The 14,634-nt window shown below is 38.5% G+C and overlaps 1 protein-coding gene across 1 annotated transcript in view; it reads right to left on the reverse strand.

The window, feature by feature from the left end:
* The window catches only part of dnah6 (dynein, axonemal, heavy chain 6), a 116,889-nt gene that overhangs the window by 82,013 nt on the left and 20,242 nt on the right, over positions 1–14,634 (reverse strand). Inside the window, 11 exon segments of the mRNA XM_079649513.1 lie at positions 4,868–5,016; positions 5,106–5,273; positions 5,765–5,902; positions 8,968–9,129; positions 9,731–9,886; positions 10,781–10,906; positions 11,177–11,287; positions 12,113–12,277; positions 12,487–12,709; positions 13,653–13,749; positions 14,416–14,596. Of these exon segments, the coding sequence (XP_079505639.1) occupies positions 4,868–5,016; positions 5,106–5,273; positions 5,765–5,902; positions 8,968–9,129; positions 9,731–9,886; positions 10,781–10,906; positions 11,177–11,287; positions 12,113–12,277; positions 12,487–12,709; positions 13,653–13,749; positions 14,416–14,596 (1,676 nt within the window).

Here is a 14,634-nt window from a genome sequence, read left to right on the forward strand (position 1 = left end):
CTGTTATGCTACGCACAAAATTCTATTATTCCGCCGGGTTATTTTGCGCTGCTTCTTCTCCCACATTGAACATCGAAGAAACTCCATTCAAACATCAAAACGTTCAGCTCGGTCGGGAATCAATGGCTACTTTTATCATTCATAACTTTCATAATTCCAGAGATACATCCCATAATACATCCCATTTTCAACATGGAAGTCAATGGAGAACTCTTCAGACTTCAACAATCTTCATGCAACTTCAACTGCTAACTGCTCCTTCATACTTTCACTCAGAAACCTCATTCCAACTTTAAAATGTCACACATCTTTCTGACATTATTCGTGTAACAACTTTTAAATCTGATTCTTACTTTTACAGATATTAAACATTGTTCAGACCTGCTTCTTATAAAGAGGCCTTCTTCAGATTTTAGTGGAGGACAGATTTAATATTGCCTTCATATTTTCTTTGAAACCTGCCATAATTCCCAAACCCTACATTCCTGAGACATCATTTTTCATGATAAACGTAGGAAAACATCTCGCAGCTTGAAAGATAACAAAAAATTAAGCAAAAATAATTAAACAAAATGCCTCTTGAGGGCATGAAGTGACAAAAACTTTCAACATGTCTCCATTAAACCCCATTGTAAGTTCAGCCTCATCTTTCCTCACCACAGCAGCCACACACCTTTAGTTAATCTGACAAAAAGGCCACATTATTAACCAAAAAAGAAAAAAGCACACTTCAGATGCTCAAGTTCCTTGACATGCTTCACGCTTTGAAATGTCACCGATATCTGTTACGGTTCTTCAACAAAACGTTCACATGTAACAGGTTTATCTCTCATTCTGAACAATGAAAATGCTTTCCTCTCACTAATCACCATGGAAACCTTTGATCTCTGGACACGTCGTTAGCTCAAATATAAACACCTGTGTCATGGAACACGATGATGTCATAAGTCCAATTGACATAATTAGAGCAGCAGACTAATGGCGTTTAAATATTTTAGACATTATTGGTGACGTATGCTTTTAGTTCTAAAGTTTTCAGTTCAAATATTCTGCTGCTTTTTCATGCATTTAGACTTTTATTTTATTGTTCTTATTTCACATTCAAGTCCCCTCTATTCATGAACCCTTTAAAGTACTCGTAGTCAATATGTCAAGGTATTTATCCCTAACATTTTATCAGCTAACTAATGACACACACTCAGAAGACCTTTATAAACGTTTTAAGTATTGCACATCTTTAAACATGACTCTTATAAATCACTTAACAAATGAATATAACAAAAAGTGTATCTCGAGCCGGTTTCTCAAACTTACCTACCCCACCTATAACAAACCTGTTCAAAATGTGTTGTTCAACAAATTTGAGCCTTTGCCACATTTATTTGATCACCATGGAAACCTTTGATCTCTGGACAGTCGTTAGCTCAAATATAAACACCTATGTCATGGAACACGATGATGTCATAACTCCAACTGACATGCTCAGAGCAGCAGACTTCAGATAGTGGTTAACGGTCCAGCCCTCAACAGCTCTAAGTCAATTATGGGGTGTCATCATACTGTATGCCGTTTCCATGGAAATGCATCCCTCGCCATAAAACACAATGTTGCTGTAGCTCCAATGGACATGGTCCGATCGTGCCCCAAACTTCGCTTGTATATCACCGGTCCATGCCTCAACAGCTTTACGCCAAATCTGAGATCTCACCATAGGCTCACATTCCGACCATTATTTAAAACAATAGGCACTTTCACACCGTCTACAGTTTGATTTGTACTGTACGGGACAGCTTTGAGATTTCTTCAAATGCTGTTGCCATGGCAACACAATGCTCGCCATGAAACACGGTTTTCTCATAACTTCAGTGAAAAAGCGTATTATGGGATGTCATCCAATGCTGTTGGCATGGTGACAGATCATTCACCATCAAGTTAGTTCAAAAGTTTGCAGTTCAAATATTCTGCTGCTTTTCCAAGCCTTATTACTTTCTTTTCGTCTCTCATCACACATTCAAGCCCCCAGTGTTCATGTATCACTTCAATCTAAATTCTTCACTTTCTTCTTACACATTACATTTCAGCATAGCAGTTTAGCGTCAGCTTTTCAGCATAAAGCATTCCCACTAGCAATTTCTTCAGGAATTGCATTCTCTAGTTGTAAATTGTAATCTGTGTAATGATGCTGTATGATGTCCTTTTTTTTGTTCTGTTGTTTTATGTTTCATGTGGAACCTACTTGAGCAGGTCTCCCTTGAAAAAGAGATCAATGAACTCAAGGGATACACCTGGGTAAATAAAGGCTTGAAATGAAATGATTCAAATAAATGACATGCATTTAATGTAAGGGTTGTTACTGTATACATCCAGCATTTTCAGGGTCTTTTTCAGAGTCATTGCCAGATATAACACAGCTTAATTGAATACACCATTCTGGTTAACTTGAATATTGAGGGGTCTTCTCTTTCGTCTTTCGATAGCAAGGCGGCTGCTGAGGATACTGCTATGCTTTGATCAAGGAACTAAGTGCAGTCATATTAATCTGAAGAAAGAACTCTGGTTAACGTCAGCTGCTGCCAAAAAAACATATCACTGTACTTCCATAAAAAATAACAGTGGGATTCTTTTTGAATATCATTTTTTGAATATTTTTGGAGAGCACAAAACGTTGGGTTTGTGAATGGCACAGTATCCCTTACTTAACACATATTTGACGATTTGGATAGCTTTTTTCAATAAATAGTTTATAATCTTCAGCTGTAGCAACAACATGAATTGGTCTGTTTCCTTAATTTCTAACTATGTTTTGGTCAACCAACAAAACAATCTTCTATCTGTTATTCACTCCCAGCTATCAACCAGCTAGTCATTTTAATTAAAAACACATTAACATATCATAGGAAATCAGTTTAAAAAGAAATATCCAATAATACTTTTCATTTGACATCATAAGTGTCAACACAGGCAAAGATGTTGGTGCATTAAGTTCAGATAAATATCAATAATATGGGGAGATTGATGTTATAACAGGCATATTTGTCAGTGGAAAATATAAAGTCGTTACAAATGGAGATGTAATGAAGATAATAAGCAGTCCATGTACTTTGATAATTTGATATTGCACAGCATGATCCTGAAGACAAGTTGGCTCTGCTGGAGTTTAAAAAAAATGAATGAAAAAACCATTAGAGTGGGAGATAATGAGTGTGTGCTTAGCCCGAAACAAGCAGTCAAGGAGTAATTTGTAGGCAGAGACAGACAATGAATCTCAAATTAATTACAGTTCCCCGAGCTTTGGTTAATAACTAACTGGTAAAAAGCAGGACTTTCACCGTAAATGGTGGAAAAGATCCATTCAACTCGGGCTGAATCCAGGTTCTCCGCACATCTTCCAGCATGCAGATTCAGGTGCTACTTAGATCTTGGAGAGCAAATCTCTGAGGGGAATCGGAGCGCACTGATAGATTTGCAGCCGTCCAAACATTACGACAGTGCTGTGTCTTCATCGGAGTGAACGTTTGTCATTTTCATTCTTATCAGCGGCGGAAAATCAATGAACTCTTTTTTTCTTTCAAAAGAAATTCATTTAAATGTATTTATGCGCCCACGCACACTAGGATCAACAACAGTTTCTGCCATCTGCAAATTCTTCTTTTGTGGTTTTTTTTAATACTCTTTTCCTTCATCTATTTACGAGTTTCACCTTTCATTCAACTTATGTTGGATATGCCTAAGTGAGCAATACCACACGCAACGATAGTGATTGTTTTCTGTTATCAAGCTAGTCATACCAAGAAAGAATCAAATCTGTGAAATATATAGTTTTACCTTTTTACTGCTGTTATTACTAGCAACCACTTCCTTGATCTTCATTTTATTAACGAATGCTTGCCTCTTTATTTGAGGCAATTATGCTGCCCTCTTGGCCAGGTCGCTCTTGAAAAAGAGATTTTGATGAGACTTTTACCTGGTTAAAGGTAGGGTAGGTAAGAATGGAGAAACCAGCTTGAGTGTGCTAGAATTTGAAAGTACGCAGCCAACACGCACATGACCAATGAGGGCACGAGATAAGTTTGTGCACGAGATGGAATGCTGACAGGCAGGTAGGCCATCCAGTTATTTTAGCCGGGCCGGGGCCACTTTTTACAGCGCCACGGCTTCCACAGATGACATTTTTTAATGTATTTATTGTCAAAGCATTTAATTTACTCATTGCTATCGGGATGTTAAGAGCATTCCATGGAATATAACACAAAGTGTTTCTGAAGTGAATTACCTACCCCACCTTTAAAAAAAGGACATATATTTAAAATGTCAGTCTGCTCTTGTAGTCTGTGTTTTATCTCCACTATCCTCTTTGCTGAAAAAAGTGCCAGTCTTTCACAATAAAACAAAAACGTCCTGCTACCAATGAATACATCTTGATAATATTAGCAGATTAATATGTTAAAACAGCGCTCCTTAATGTTCATTTTGGAGAAAAACCAACATGCTATTGGTCTCAGCTGCTGCCTGCTTGCATTTAGATCATTTTTACTTGAGATACATTTATTTTGTACCTGTTACCTAACTGATATGCATAATCAACTGTGCAGAATTAAATATTGAAGCTAAATATATGAAGGTTCAGTGCAAAGCATGACCTTTAAGCTCACTGAGAAACTGCCTCTGCAACAAACTACTAATGACAACTGCGCTGTTTAGCATACATATCAGCATTCTGTTAATGTTTGCTAAATATACTTTGTGTATTTACGCATGTGTGAGCGCAAGGGTAACAAAGGTCCTTCTGGGACATGCCTGAAAAGGTGAATGTCTCTGTATGAGTGCACAGACGTGTTATTGTGTATGCATGAGTGGGTGGCCTGACCCCGCCATGACCAGGACGGACTTGACGGCTCTCATGCCGAAGTCGTAGTGGTCCTGCTGAGACAGCTGCTCCGAGCACAGCTTGTACATTTGGGTCATTTTCCTCGCCAGGGTCTTACTGGACTCGAATCCCTCGGAGTACAAACTCACCTGCAGAGAGCGGAGAAACAAAGGAGTGAGAGACAATTGGAAGAGAAAATAAACCAGCATAATTCAATCAAGGCCCACGCAGGGTTTACCTCAGCAATCAGGGCATAGTTGGGCACCATCATGGCGATAGGTCTGAAGAGAGCTTTGAGATTGTCGGGGAGCTCTGTTCTCCCGGCGTATCCCGGGTTCATGGTGATGAACGCAGCACACGTCATCACCAGCTTGATCTCCCGGCCCTCAAAATGAAACTTGGACAGCTGCGTGGAACAGTGGAGGGAAATGTTTATGTGCGAGTGTGACGTCCTAAGCAAGCGAGGAAAGTCTGATTGCGTGTCGCAGCAATTTATGGACCTGAATGAATTCTAATTGATGGAATCTGTGCTGGCTCCGAATCTGATGGTCTCCATGGGAATAAACAGTAATGCTACACTAGATCACAGAATGCCGTTCAGTTGGACTCTTAGCACATAGTGTGGTGCAGGAATGAGGACTAAAACTAAATAGGTTAGCATTTTACCATTTCTGGTTCCCTTGTCTCGAAGTCAAAGTTATTTAGAAAATGTTAGATTAGATGCCTAAAATAAGATCTGTGGTTTATACAAACTTAAGGTATTTTCTTAACATAAAATACGTCAAAATACACCCCACTTGCAAACACTTGAACACTTGAATCAAAGCATAGTAGAGCAGTGTTCGTAATTATTTTGAACATTGCAATAGTGGTGTGTGTTTGTGTGTTTAGATGTACCTTATCAGCTTTGGCGTTCCGTATAGTTATAAGCTGCTGAGCGATGACAGACAACACTTCAATGTCGATTCGGTTGAATTCATCAAAACAGCACCAAGCACCGGACATAGCAAGCCCACTGAAGAAGCGCCCCATCATCTGGAGGACAGAAGTGTGACAACACAAAACAGAAATATTATTAGTCAGATAATAAAAGGTTTATGTTGTCATTTCGACTTCTATTTTTTAAAAGATGAATGTGGGCCACCAGTGCCTTTATTCAAGTGAAAGAGTTGCCATATACTGTAGCTCTCTGAATATTCATTTTAACGTAAAAGAAAATTAAAAGAGATGTGATTTAGGCTTTTCAATGTTTTCTACAGTATGCAGAATGTGTGCCATGTTTGCTGGGGAATACAAAGAATATGTTTGTATGAGCAGGAGACAGGTAGTGTTAGTATATTTCATACTTGGGTTCTGTAACTTCATCCAATGGGTGAAACTAATGAATTAATAAAACACAGCGTCTTATTCATATCTCATGGACAGCCAAATTAAATGTTACAGTTTAATGTTGCTAAGCCACAGTGGAGCAGAGCTGAAAAAAACACTAACACATAAACGAGAGAGTGCTAAATCAAAGCCCTGTCGCACTGCAGCACACGCTAACGCTAACCCTAATGCTAACGCTAATGCTAACTACAGCAGACAGAGAGAGAATGGTTTTTCAAGATCCAACTTCACTGCAAGATAAATCACTGTTTAATATCACATTGAAACGATGAGAGTGTCTCAAGGTTAAAGCCCCAATTTCATGTTTTGGGGCTTATAAAAGAGTGATTTATTCTTATGCATAATCAGGGCAGCGAACATTTGAGTTCAGCTTGGAGTGAGATTTTTTTTTTGGTGAACCGAAAAAAGAAACGTTCATGTGTACAGTGTTACAAATGTATTGAACATGTACAAACTAGAGTTTCCCATTAATATACCGGGCGCTACAGTGGAATACGCACATACACAGTGTACCTGCGACTCTTACAATGAAGGCTCGATAATCAGCTCACAGCATATAAAATGGCATATAGGTGTAAGCAGAGATAATGTGCTATTAATGTGCTTTTTTAAATATTGAAGTTAAATGCATCAACCTGGTGCATTTTGAGAGCAACATTAAGAGATCTATGGATACATCTATCAACACCCATATGAAACAGAACTGTAAACAGATTTTCTTTTTCTTTATGGATATTTTACAAATCACTCCCCTTTTAAACTGTATTCTTGTTTTACTGTCATATAGTTTTTCATTTATTCTCATAAATGGTGACCAAAACGTTTGAGACCCACTAAGATAACTAGACTAAAGTGAACTATCTAAACACTCTGACAGTCCCTTACCTCACTGAGCTGTATCTCTCTCAGTCTGACAGGAGAGAGCTCTCCCTCTCATTGTTTGAGAAACAGCTTCTAATATCCGTTAGCACAGCTAGCTAACCAGATGCTAACAACAACAATGCAAATAGTGAGTTTGGTAGAAATATACTGTATAATAGTAAAGTTATTTAAGATGATGCCATATTTTTTGAAGATTTTACATTATAAATATTCCCCAAAATGATTCAAAAGCATATTCTTCCAAACTCCTTGCTGTATTATGACAGATAGGAGACTATTGATGTGTGTGGTGAGTTTGGTAGTAATAAGCTGTATAATAGTGATTGAATATTATTGTATTCACTTTTTTCGGAGTTGGACTTTGCAGACGGTCCCTGAGCACTCGTTTCTTCTCCGGCTGCGGATAGAGACCAATGTAATGTGTCCAGCTCGGAGGGCGGTGCGTATTGGCTTTTTTTGATCAAAATGTGATTGATTGTAGTTCGTTGTCAACCTTACCACGGTACTTAGGAGAAGTCATTTGTGTCTGAATAACGTTTTGTTCATGAGTTATTGATCCGTGAAATCAGAATCTCCCAATATCGTTCCAGCTTTACTGAAGCCAGAAGACCGTCTCATTTCGTAGACCGCTCGGTTTGCTGTTCCTTCACTTTATTTTTATATTTATATACATTTATTTTGGATGAAAACTTAGCGTGAGGAAAGGCATGTGTGACGTGAGTGCGTAAGATATGGGTTCATTGCGTGACTCTCCCTCTCAATGCGTGAGTGTTGGCAGCCCTGGCATAATTGAAGGTTATTAGACTCTGATGAAATATCAGCACTGTGGTTCTTTTTGACTGTTGGAAACATATTCAAAAAAAGGATGACTTAGATAAAGATACTCTACAGCTATATATAGATCTATAAATATAAGTTTATTTATCTTTTGCCTGTTGATATGTGTATATTTATTGTAGATTTTGTTGGTGTTTTTATTATTGTTCACTCACGTGTAATGCCTTGTAAAATGCTGCTGTATCAATTTGGTTGTAGAAAATATAATTAAAGATCATAGAGGAAAGGAAAAATAAATGTTTCAGAAGCAAAAAACAATGTAAACCTGTCACTGGCACGTCACTGCTATTGCAATAGTGCCATCTAGTGGTATTTCCCAGTAGGCACAGGGAGAATGAGAGCTATTTGATTAAGCAGTGCTGGGAAGTAACTGAGTAAGTATTCATACTCAAATGTTTCATTCAATTGACTTTTTTGCTACTTTTTATTTACTCAGATACTTCTCAAGATATAAGTTTTACACTATTTTCTCTCTTTCATTTACAACAGTATTACATTAGAACAGTTTGTAGTCACATTTTCTGATTAAATACAAAGAAAATATGAACAGTATATGATACTGATAATGATATTAATATTGAAATAAGACTGTATTTATCCCAAGGTGGAAATTCAGAATCTTCCAAGCTTTGTATAAAAAAGAATATTAAATACATAATATTTAAAATTAGCCATCTGCAATATTAAAGTTGTATACACATACCGGTACATTAATTCATAATACAATATTAAAGTATAAATATGTCATTTTAATTTGGTTATTCTTTAATATCTGACTTCAAATGTTGGTACATTATTCATCTTTTGATGATTTTATGTAACAGTGTCTTTTTACACTGTGATATGACTAGTATTACTTAAATAAAATATCCAAGTAAATCCTAATCCATTGGTTCACATATAAATAAGTGCGGGGGATGGCAAAAAAGGAGGTACAAATTCCTGAATGAAAGGATGTGGGTTATAGATGAATATGGTTTGTCGTGGCTGACCTTGTAGTCGAGTCCGTCAGAGCAGTTGAAGACCACACACTGAATAGCCATAGCTTTAGCGAGGTCCTTGGTGGTCTCTGTTTTGCCCGTCCCCGCTGGCCCAGCTGGAGCCCCTCCCAGGTCCAGCTGTAGAGCTCCCATCAGACACAGGTAGCAACGGTCCTGGGTAAGGGGGGAGAAAGGATAGTTTGACTAACAGTGATACAAACTATGATACAGGTATATATATATATACGTTTAGCTGCTGTAGCACAATTATTTATTAATGTTTGTCATGTACAGAAAATGTAAGGCGGGCCAAAAGGGGATAGATTGCAATTTACACTGCAATAATAGAAGTGTTTCTAGACCACCATCCATCTTCAACCACTCATCCGGAGTCGGGTTGGCTCCAGAAGGGGACCCTGGGCTTCCCTCTGGGCCAGGTAACTTGTTGTGTTATGTGTTAACCTATGAATAAATATATGTTTAAAAATGCAGAAAGGCCACTTATTGACTTCTGGTCATGGCCTAAGCGCCCACTGAAAAGATTAAATAGCAAATGTAAGATATACATTTTCTTAAATCTTATATTGAGATGTAAAAATTGTGACAGGCAGAAATGGTAAAATATGTGTTTTGTTCCACACTATACAGTGGTTTGGTAGCTAGGAGGGTTTACAGGGGGTTGATTAATGTTGGGAGTGTCTTAGGCATCTACAGTATACTGTAGGTCTGCTTGTGTCTCAGTACCATTACCCATGTGTATTAATGTGCTACTTACAGTGAGTGGTGTGATAACCAGTCTAGGACAGGCTCCCAGGTATTCATAGCCATAGATGTAAGTGGACAGAGCCATTTTGGCGACACAGGTGTCCTGGTCCAGGTCCCAGTAGTAGCGTAGCTGCCGCTGCCACTCAAAGTTAGACCTGGTGTCCACCTGAAGAAGAATGATGGAGATACTTTAATGTGGCAAGTTAGAAAAGCTATTTTACCATCAAATGACGGCTGCTCCATCTCCCCATCTCCTGAAGCTCGCAACCTGGGTGTTATCCTCGACTCCACTCTTTCCAAAGCTATTATTATTATTAAAAAGTGCGCATTAAGTTTAGCGGTGGTGAGACGCAAATGTTATTTAGTTTGTTTAAAGCCTAATGTTAAGTATTAAGCATTTATGCCTAAACTACAAAAAAGTGGTGTTAATATGTAGAGACTATCTCGCTGTAGAAAACGTCACATAAATCTTGTGTCTTGTTTTCTCTGTATCTTTTTCCGCAATTATTCAAATTCCAATGGGAAAATCCCATTGCTTTTAGTTGTGCTAGCCCTTGGGGCTCTATCTTCGAGGTCGGCGTACAAAAAGACATCATCACTGCCCCCCTCTATTATCAGCTTCTCTTGCTATATATGTGGGAAATTGCTTACTGCTGACTATTAGGTTCAAAAACCATACAAATGTGCTGCTTTGCCCTATCTAACCTAATTCGATCTTTTTTTGCATCTTATCTCGTATTTGGGCCAAGATAGAAAAAAGAGGAGGAGTAAAATTGTGATTAATAATACAAGACTTAAATTGCACATTTACAAAAAAAAACATTGATATTATCTGAGATAAAGAAAAAATAAATGTACTAAAGAAAATGTGTTATCAAGGTTTTTTCTTTTAATTTATAATTACATTTTCAATCTCATTATTTTTCTTGCATATTTATGACTTGAGTGACTTCATTTGGCTTTGTACAAAACTGCGACAGTCAATACCAAACCAAAGACAGACATCCATTTAAGCAGCTTCATGGTGTCTGCATGTGTTTTGCACGCAGCACTATTTTACCTTCTGCTGGATGAGGTCTGTTACAATATCCCTGGCATGGACGTCGGTGGTGATGAGGGCAGTGATGATGTTACGGTTTAAAGCAGGCAGCTCTCCTCGTACCAACGCTGCCAGGGCAATCAGCCTCTGGAATACACACAAACACAATCACACAAACACAATCAGGTTTTAAGAGTAAAAGTTCCAAAGAAAAAAAAAAACACCAGTTGTAGAAAAAGTACTCAGATTTAAGTAGCAATACTAAATATTGAAACGGCTTATTAAGTATAGAATATTTGTCATATTTAGTTATATTTACCTGTACTCCGTATCTCACATATTTATATTTTATGTAAACATTGTCTATTTTTTTTTAATTCAGTGAAAAGTGAGAAGTAGTTTAATAAGGTGTATTACATCAATGTTAATGAGTTCAAATTCCTGCAGGGCAGCAAAGTGGTCGTGGTCTCCCTCCAGGCAGGCGTCCATGTCCCTGCACCACATCAACTGGGAGATGGTCAGCACCACCTGGTGGACACACACACACACACACACACACACACACACACACACACACACACACACACACACACACACACACACACACACACACACACACACACACACACACACACACACACACACACACACACACACACACACACACACACACACACACACACACACACACACACACACACACACACACACACACACACCACACACATACCACACACCACCCCCACACACACCACACACAACCATACCACCCACACACCCACACACACATTAAATCACTGTACACAAATATGAAACCACATATGATAGAAATAAATTGCAAAATCAATCAAAGCTTTATTAAGTGGTTACATTTTGTCTCAGTCTAAACAATCAAGAGAGTTGCAGTGATAAGAGTTGGTTTGGAAAATAATATATCTGCAAAGAGAAATTGACTATGAAATATGTCTAACAATGTCTTGTATTTCATATTGGCAATGCAAGGCCGATAAGTTCGTATTATAATAAAGTATTGTATTTACCGTAACTTGGCCAAAATTGAGAACTTTAGATTCAAACCCTGCTATTATAAAATGTCTGACTCCATTCTGTAATGGCTGTGTAATAATGCATTAGGGTCTTATTGGATTTAAATAGGAATATGTTGTCTTGAAGTGTCTAAGGGGTCTATACTTAGGAGTACAGTTTTTTATCAACTGATTAAAGGAGCTAAGATTGAAAAAAAAAATCAAACCAGTTCCAAAATGTATGCCTTTTGCATTAAAGCTGACAAATTGATAAAAAATGATTACATCGACAATGTTTTTGGGATGCATTATGTTTGCGTGTGTGTACCTGCGATGCATGTCCAGCCATCACCCACTCCTCTCTGGATTTGATCTGATAGTCAGCGATGGCGGCCTTGCTGAGGCGGCGCAGTGAGTTGAACATGGCCTCCTCCACCTTACAGAGCCAGTCCTCCACATTACCCTGCGCCTTCAGACCTTTAGTCAAAGCCACCTGTACTTACACACAGAAAGGGAGGATCAGTTACAGTAAAGGACGTGCTTTAATAAAGGTTTGCTGTGAATCCTCTGGGTCAATTCTCCTTAGATTTGCCCTTTTGTGATCAAAGCGGGACAAGTAAGGGATAATGTGCAGCGAGGCGGTCATTATTGAAAAAAGAACACAAGAGGATAGAGTAGGTGTAAAGGTGACTCATAGCTGACCTTCTCTCCCTCAGGAGAAACCATGCTCAGGATGTCTTTGCTGTAGATGGACTCCTGGTTGGACTCACTTCCTGCCATAGCCCCAGGAGATTGTTCGGCCAGCAAGGCAAAGTTGAGCCTTATAATGGCATCGAAACACTTCCTGAGATGGGGCTGCACCGCCTGCGGGTTTCTTGTCTGAGCCAGGATCTTTAGCAGCTCATCGTTAGATAAGAAGCAGAACCTGGGAGACGGATAGACAGAGGAATTATCAGGCTGCTTATCATCAGCAGCCACAACACTATGTTAATGACTCACCGGAGAGAGAGGTTTATCAAGCTCTCAGAGGGACACTATGTATATTGGAGACTTTCAAAAAGGACCCTATTTGGTTAGCTGGCCGGCTCTGTTGTGATTGGTCAATCGCTAGTGATATTCCGCCTATTAGCAGGTTAAATGTGTTGGATTGGTAGTCAACAGTAGTTACATAGTGATGTCATTATGTTACAGAAGAAAACAAAGGAGTCCAATGGAGGCATTTCAGGCCGGGGGGGAGTGTGTGGGAGAGAAACTCTCTGTGGAGGGTCACCCAAAAAGCATATTTGGCCCCTTTTAGTAAAAAAAATTATAATTAGAAAAATGCTGGGGAAAATTGTTATTATTATTTTTCTTTTTTTGGAAAAATTAAGTGACTGAACCCCAGTACATGGGCTTCAAGCTCTACCAAGCAAGCCACCCAAAGGCCCAATATTTCCGTAGCTTCATTTGATTGGATTTACTTTATTGACTTCAATTTTAACCATTTCACAACATTAGGATTAAATAAATAAATCTAAACTAATCAAATCTAACATCGCAAAGTGAAAGGATATCGTTTGTTTAAAAAAATATGATAATAATTAACACCATAGATGCCACTAGCCCTGCACTAGTCTGCACTGGATGACTCGCACATTCATGACTTTAAGATGTCATACAATATACTGTATATTTGTTTCTATTAAATCCACCATTTTATTCTCAGATAATATTACCCTTCAACACCGCCTTCGTTTTTTACATTTCTTTCTGTAACCTACAATGGACCTGAAATGCTGCTGTAGAAAAAATAAATAAGGCAAAGTATAATAGAAAATGTTATCCTTTACTTTTGTATATAATATGTAAAAAGCCAAGTGTGCGTATACCTGGGGAAAATGACTCTCTTGGACTCCAGGTAATCTTCCAGACACTTCTGTATCTCATCCAAAAGTTTGTTGTTGTGCTGGAAGGTCTCCAGCAGGTCTGTGTAAGATAAAACAAGAGCCTGAGTGGAGCAAAGGTAACCGATTCCTTAACAGTGACATCACTAAAGACATAATCAGATAACTGGTATATTAAAACAATTATTATGATTTTTTATCAGGACTACAATATAAAAACGATGTATTACAAAGCACATGTGCACACATCTCAACATATCACAAGTCTCAAATCTAATCCTCATCATGATGACCTCAAGTTCACATTTTTTTTAACAGGTTGGAAATGTCGCCCTCTTTCTTAATCTCTCAGTGCGGCATCTATGGAATAAAGAATGTGCAGGGGATGACATGAGCCTTCTGTAGGTATGTAACACACGACATTAAAGGCAAAAGAAAACAGGAAATAATTATAAGGCATCTTTAAATCTTTGTAAGATGAATCTGGAAAAAGGCAGCTATTGGCTAGATTGTATTCCTACATAGTACTTGTGTTTATTTGCAGTGAATTTCATACGGAGGCTATCCAAAAGTAATTTCTTTTTTGATACTTATATTAGATTTACAACCTTTTCCAGGTCATTTGTAAATGTAATATATTTCAGAGATACAGGGTCCCACGATATAATGAGGTTCATATAAAGCACTCAAAGTCAAATCCCTGGTCCAATGTATGTTAAGGGTCTTTCTCTCCATCACAGCTACCTACCAGGCTGCGTGGCTGCTTTCATGGCATTGGGAAACGTATTGACTTTTGCCATGATCGCCTTCCAGGACTTGTCCACCTTGAGAAACATCTTGGACTCGGCAGGCAGCTGCCTCTTGATGTCCGGGGCCAGGAAGATACTCTCCAGGTAAAGCCAGTTCCTTTGACACGTGAGCCACTCATCCTGGCAAAGGAAGGGGACATAGAGGATGGGGAGGAGAA

This window comes from Notothenia rossii (genome assembly GCF_949606895.1).
Source record: "Notothenia rossii genome assembly, chromosome: 1".
NCBI classification, from domain to species: Eukaryota; Metazoa; Chordata; class Actinopteri; order Perciformes; family Nototheniidae; genus Notothenia; species Notothenia rossii.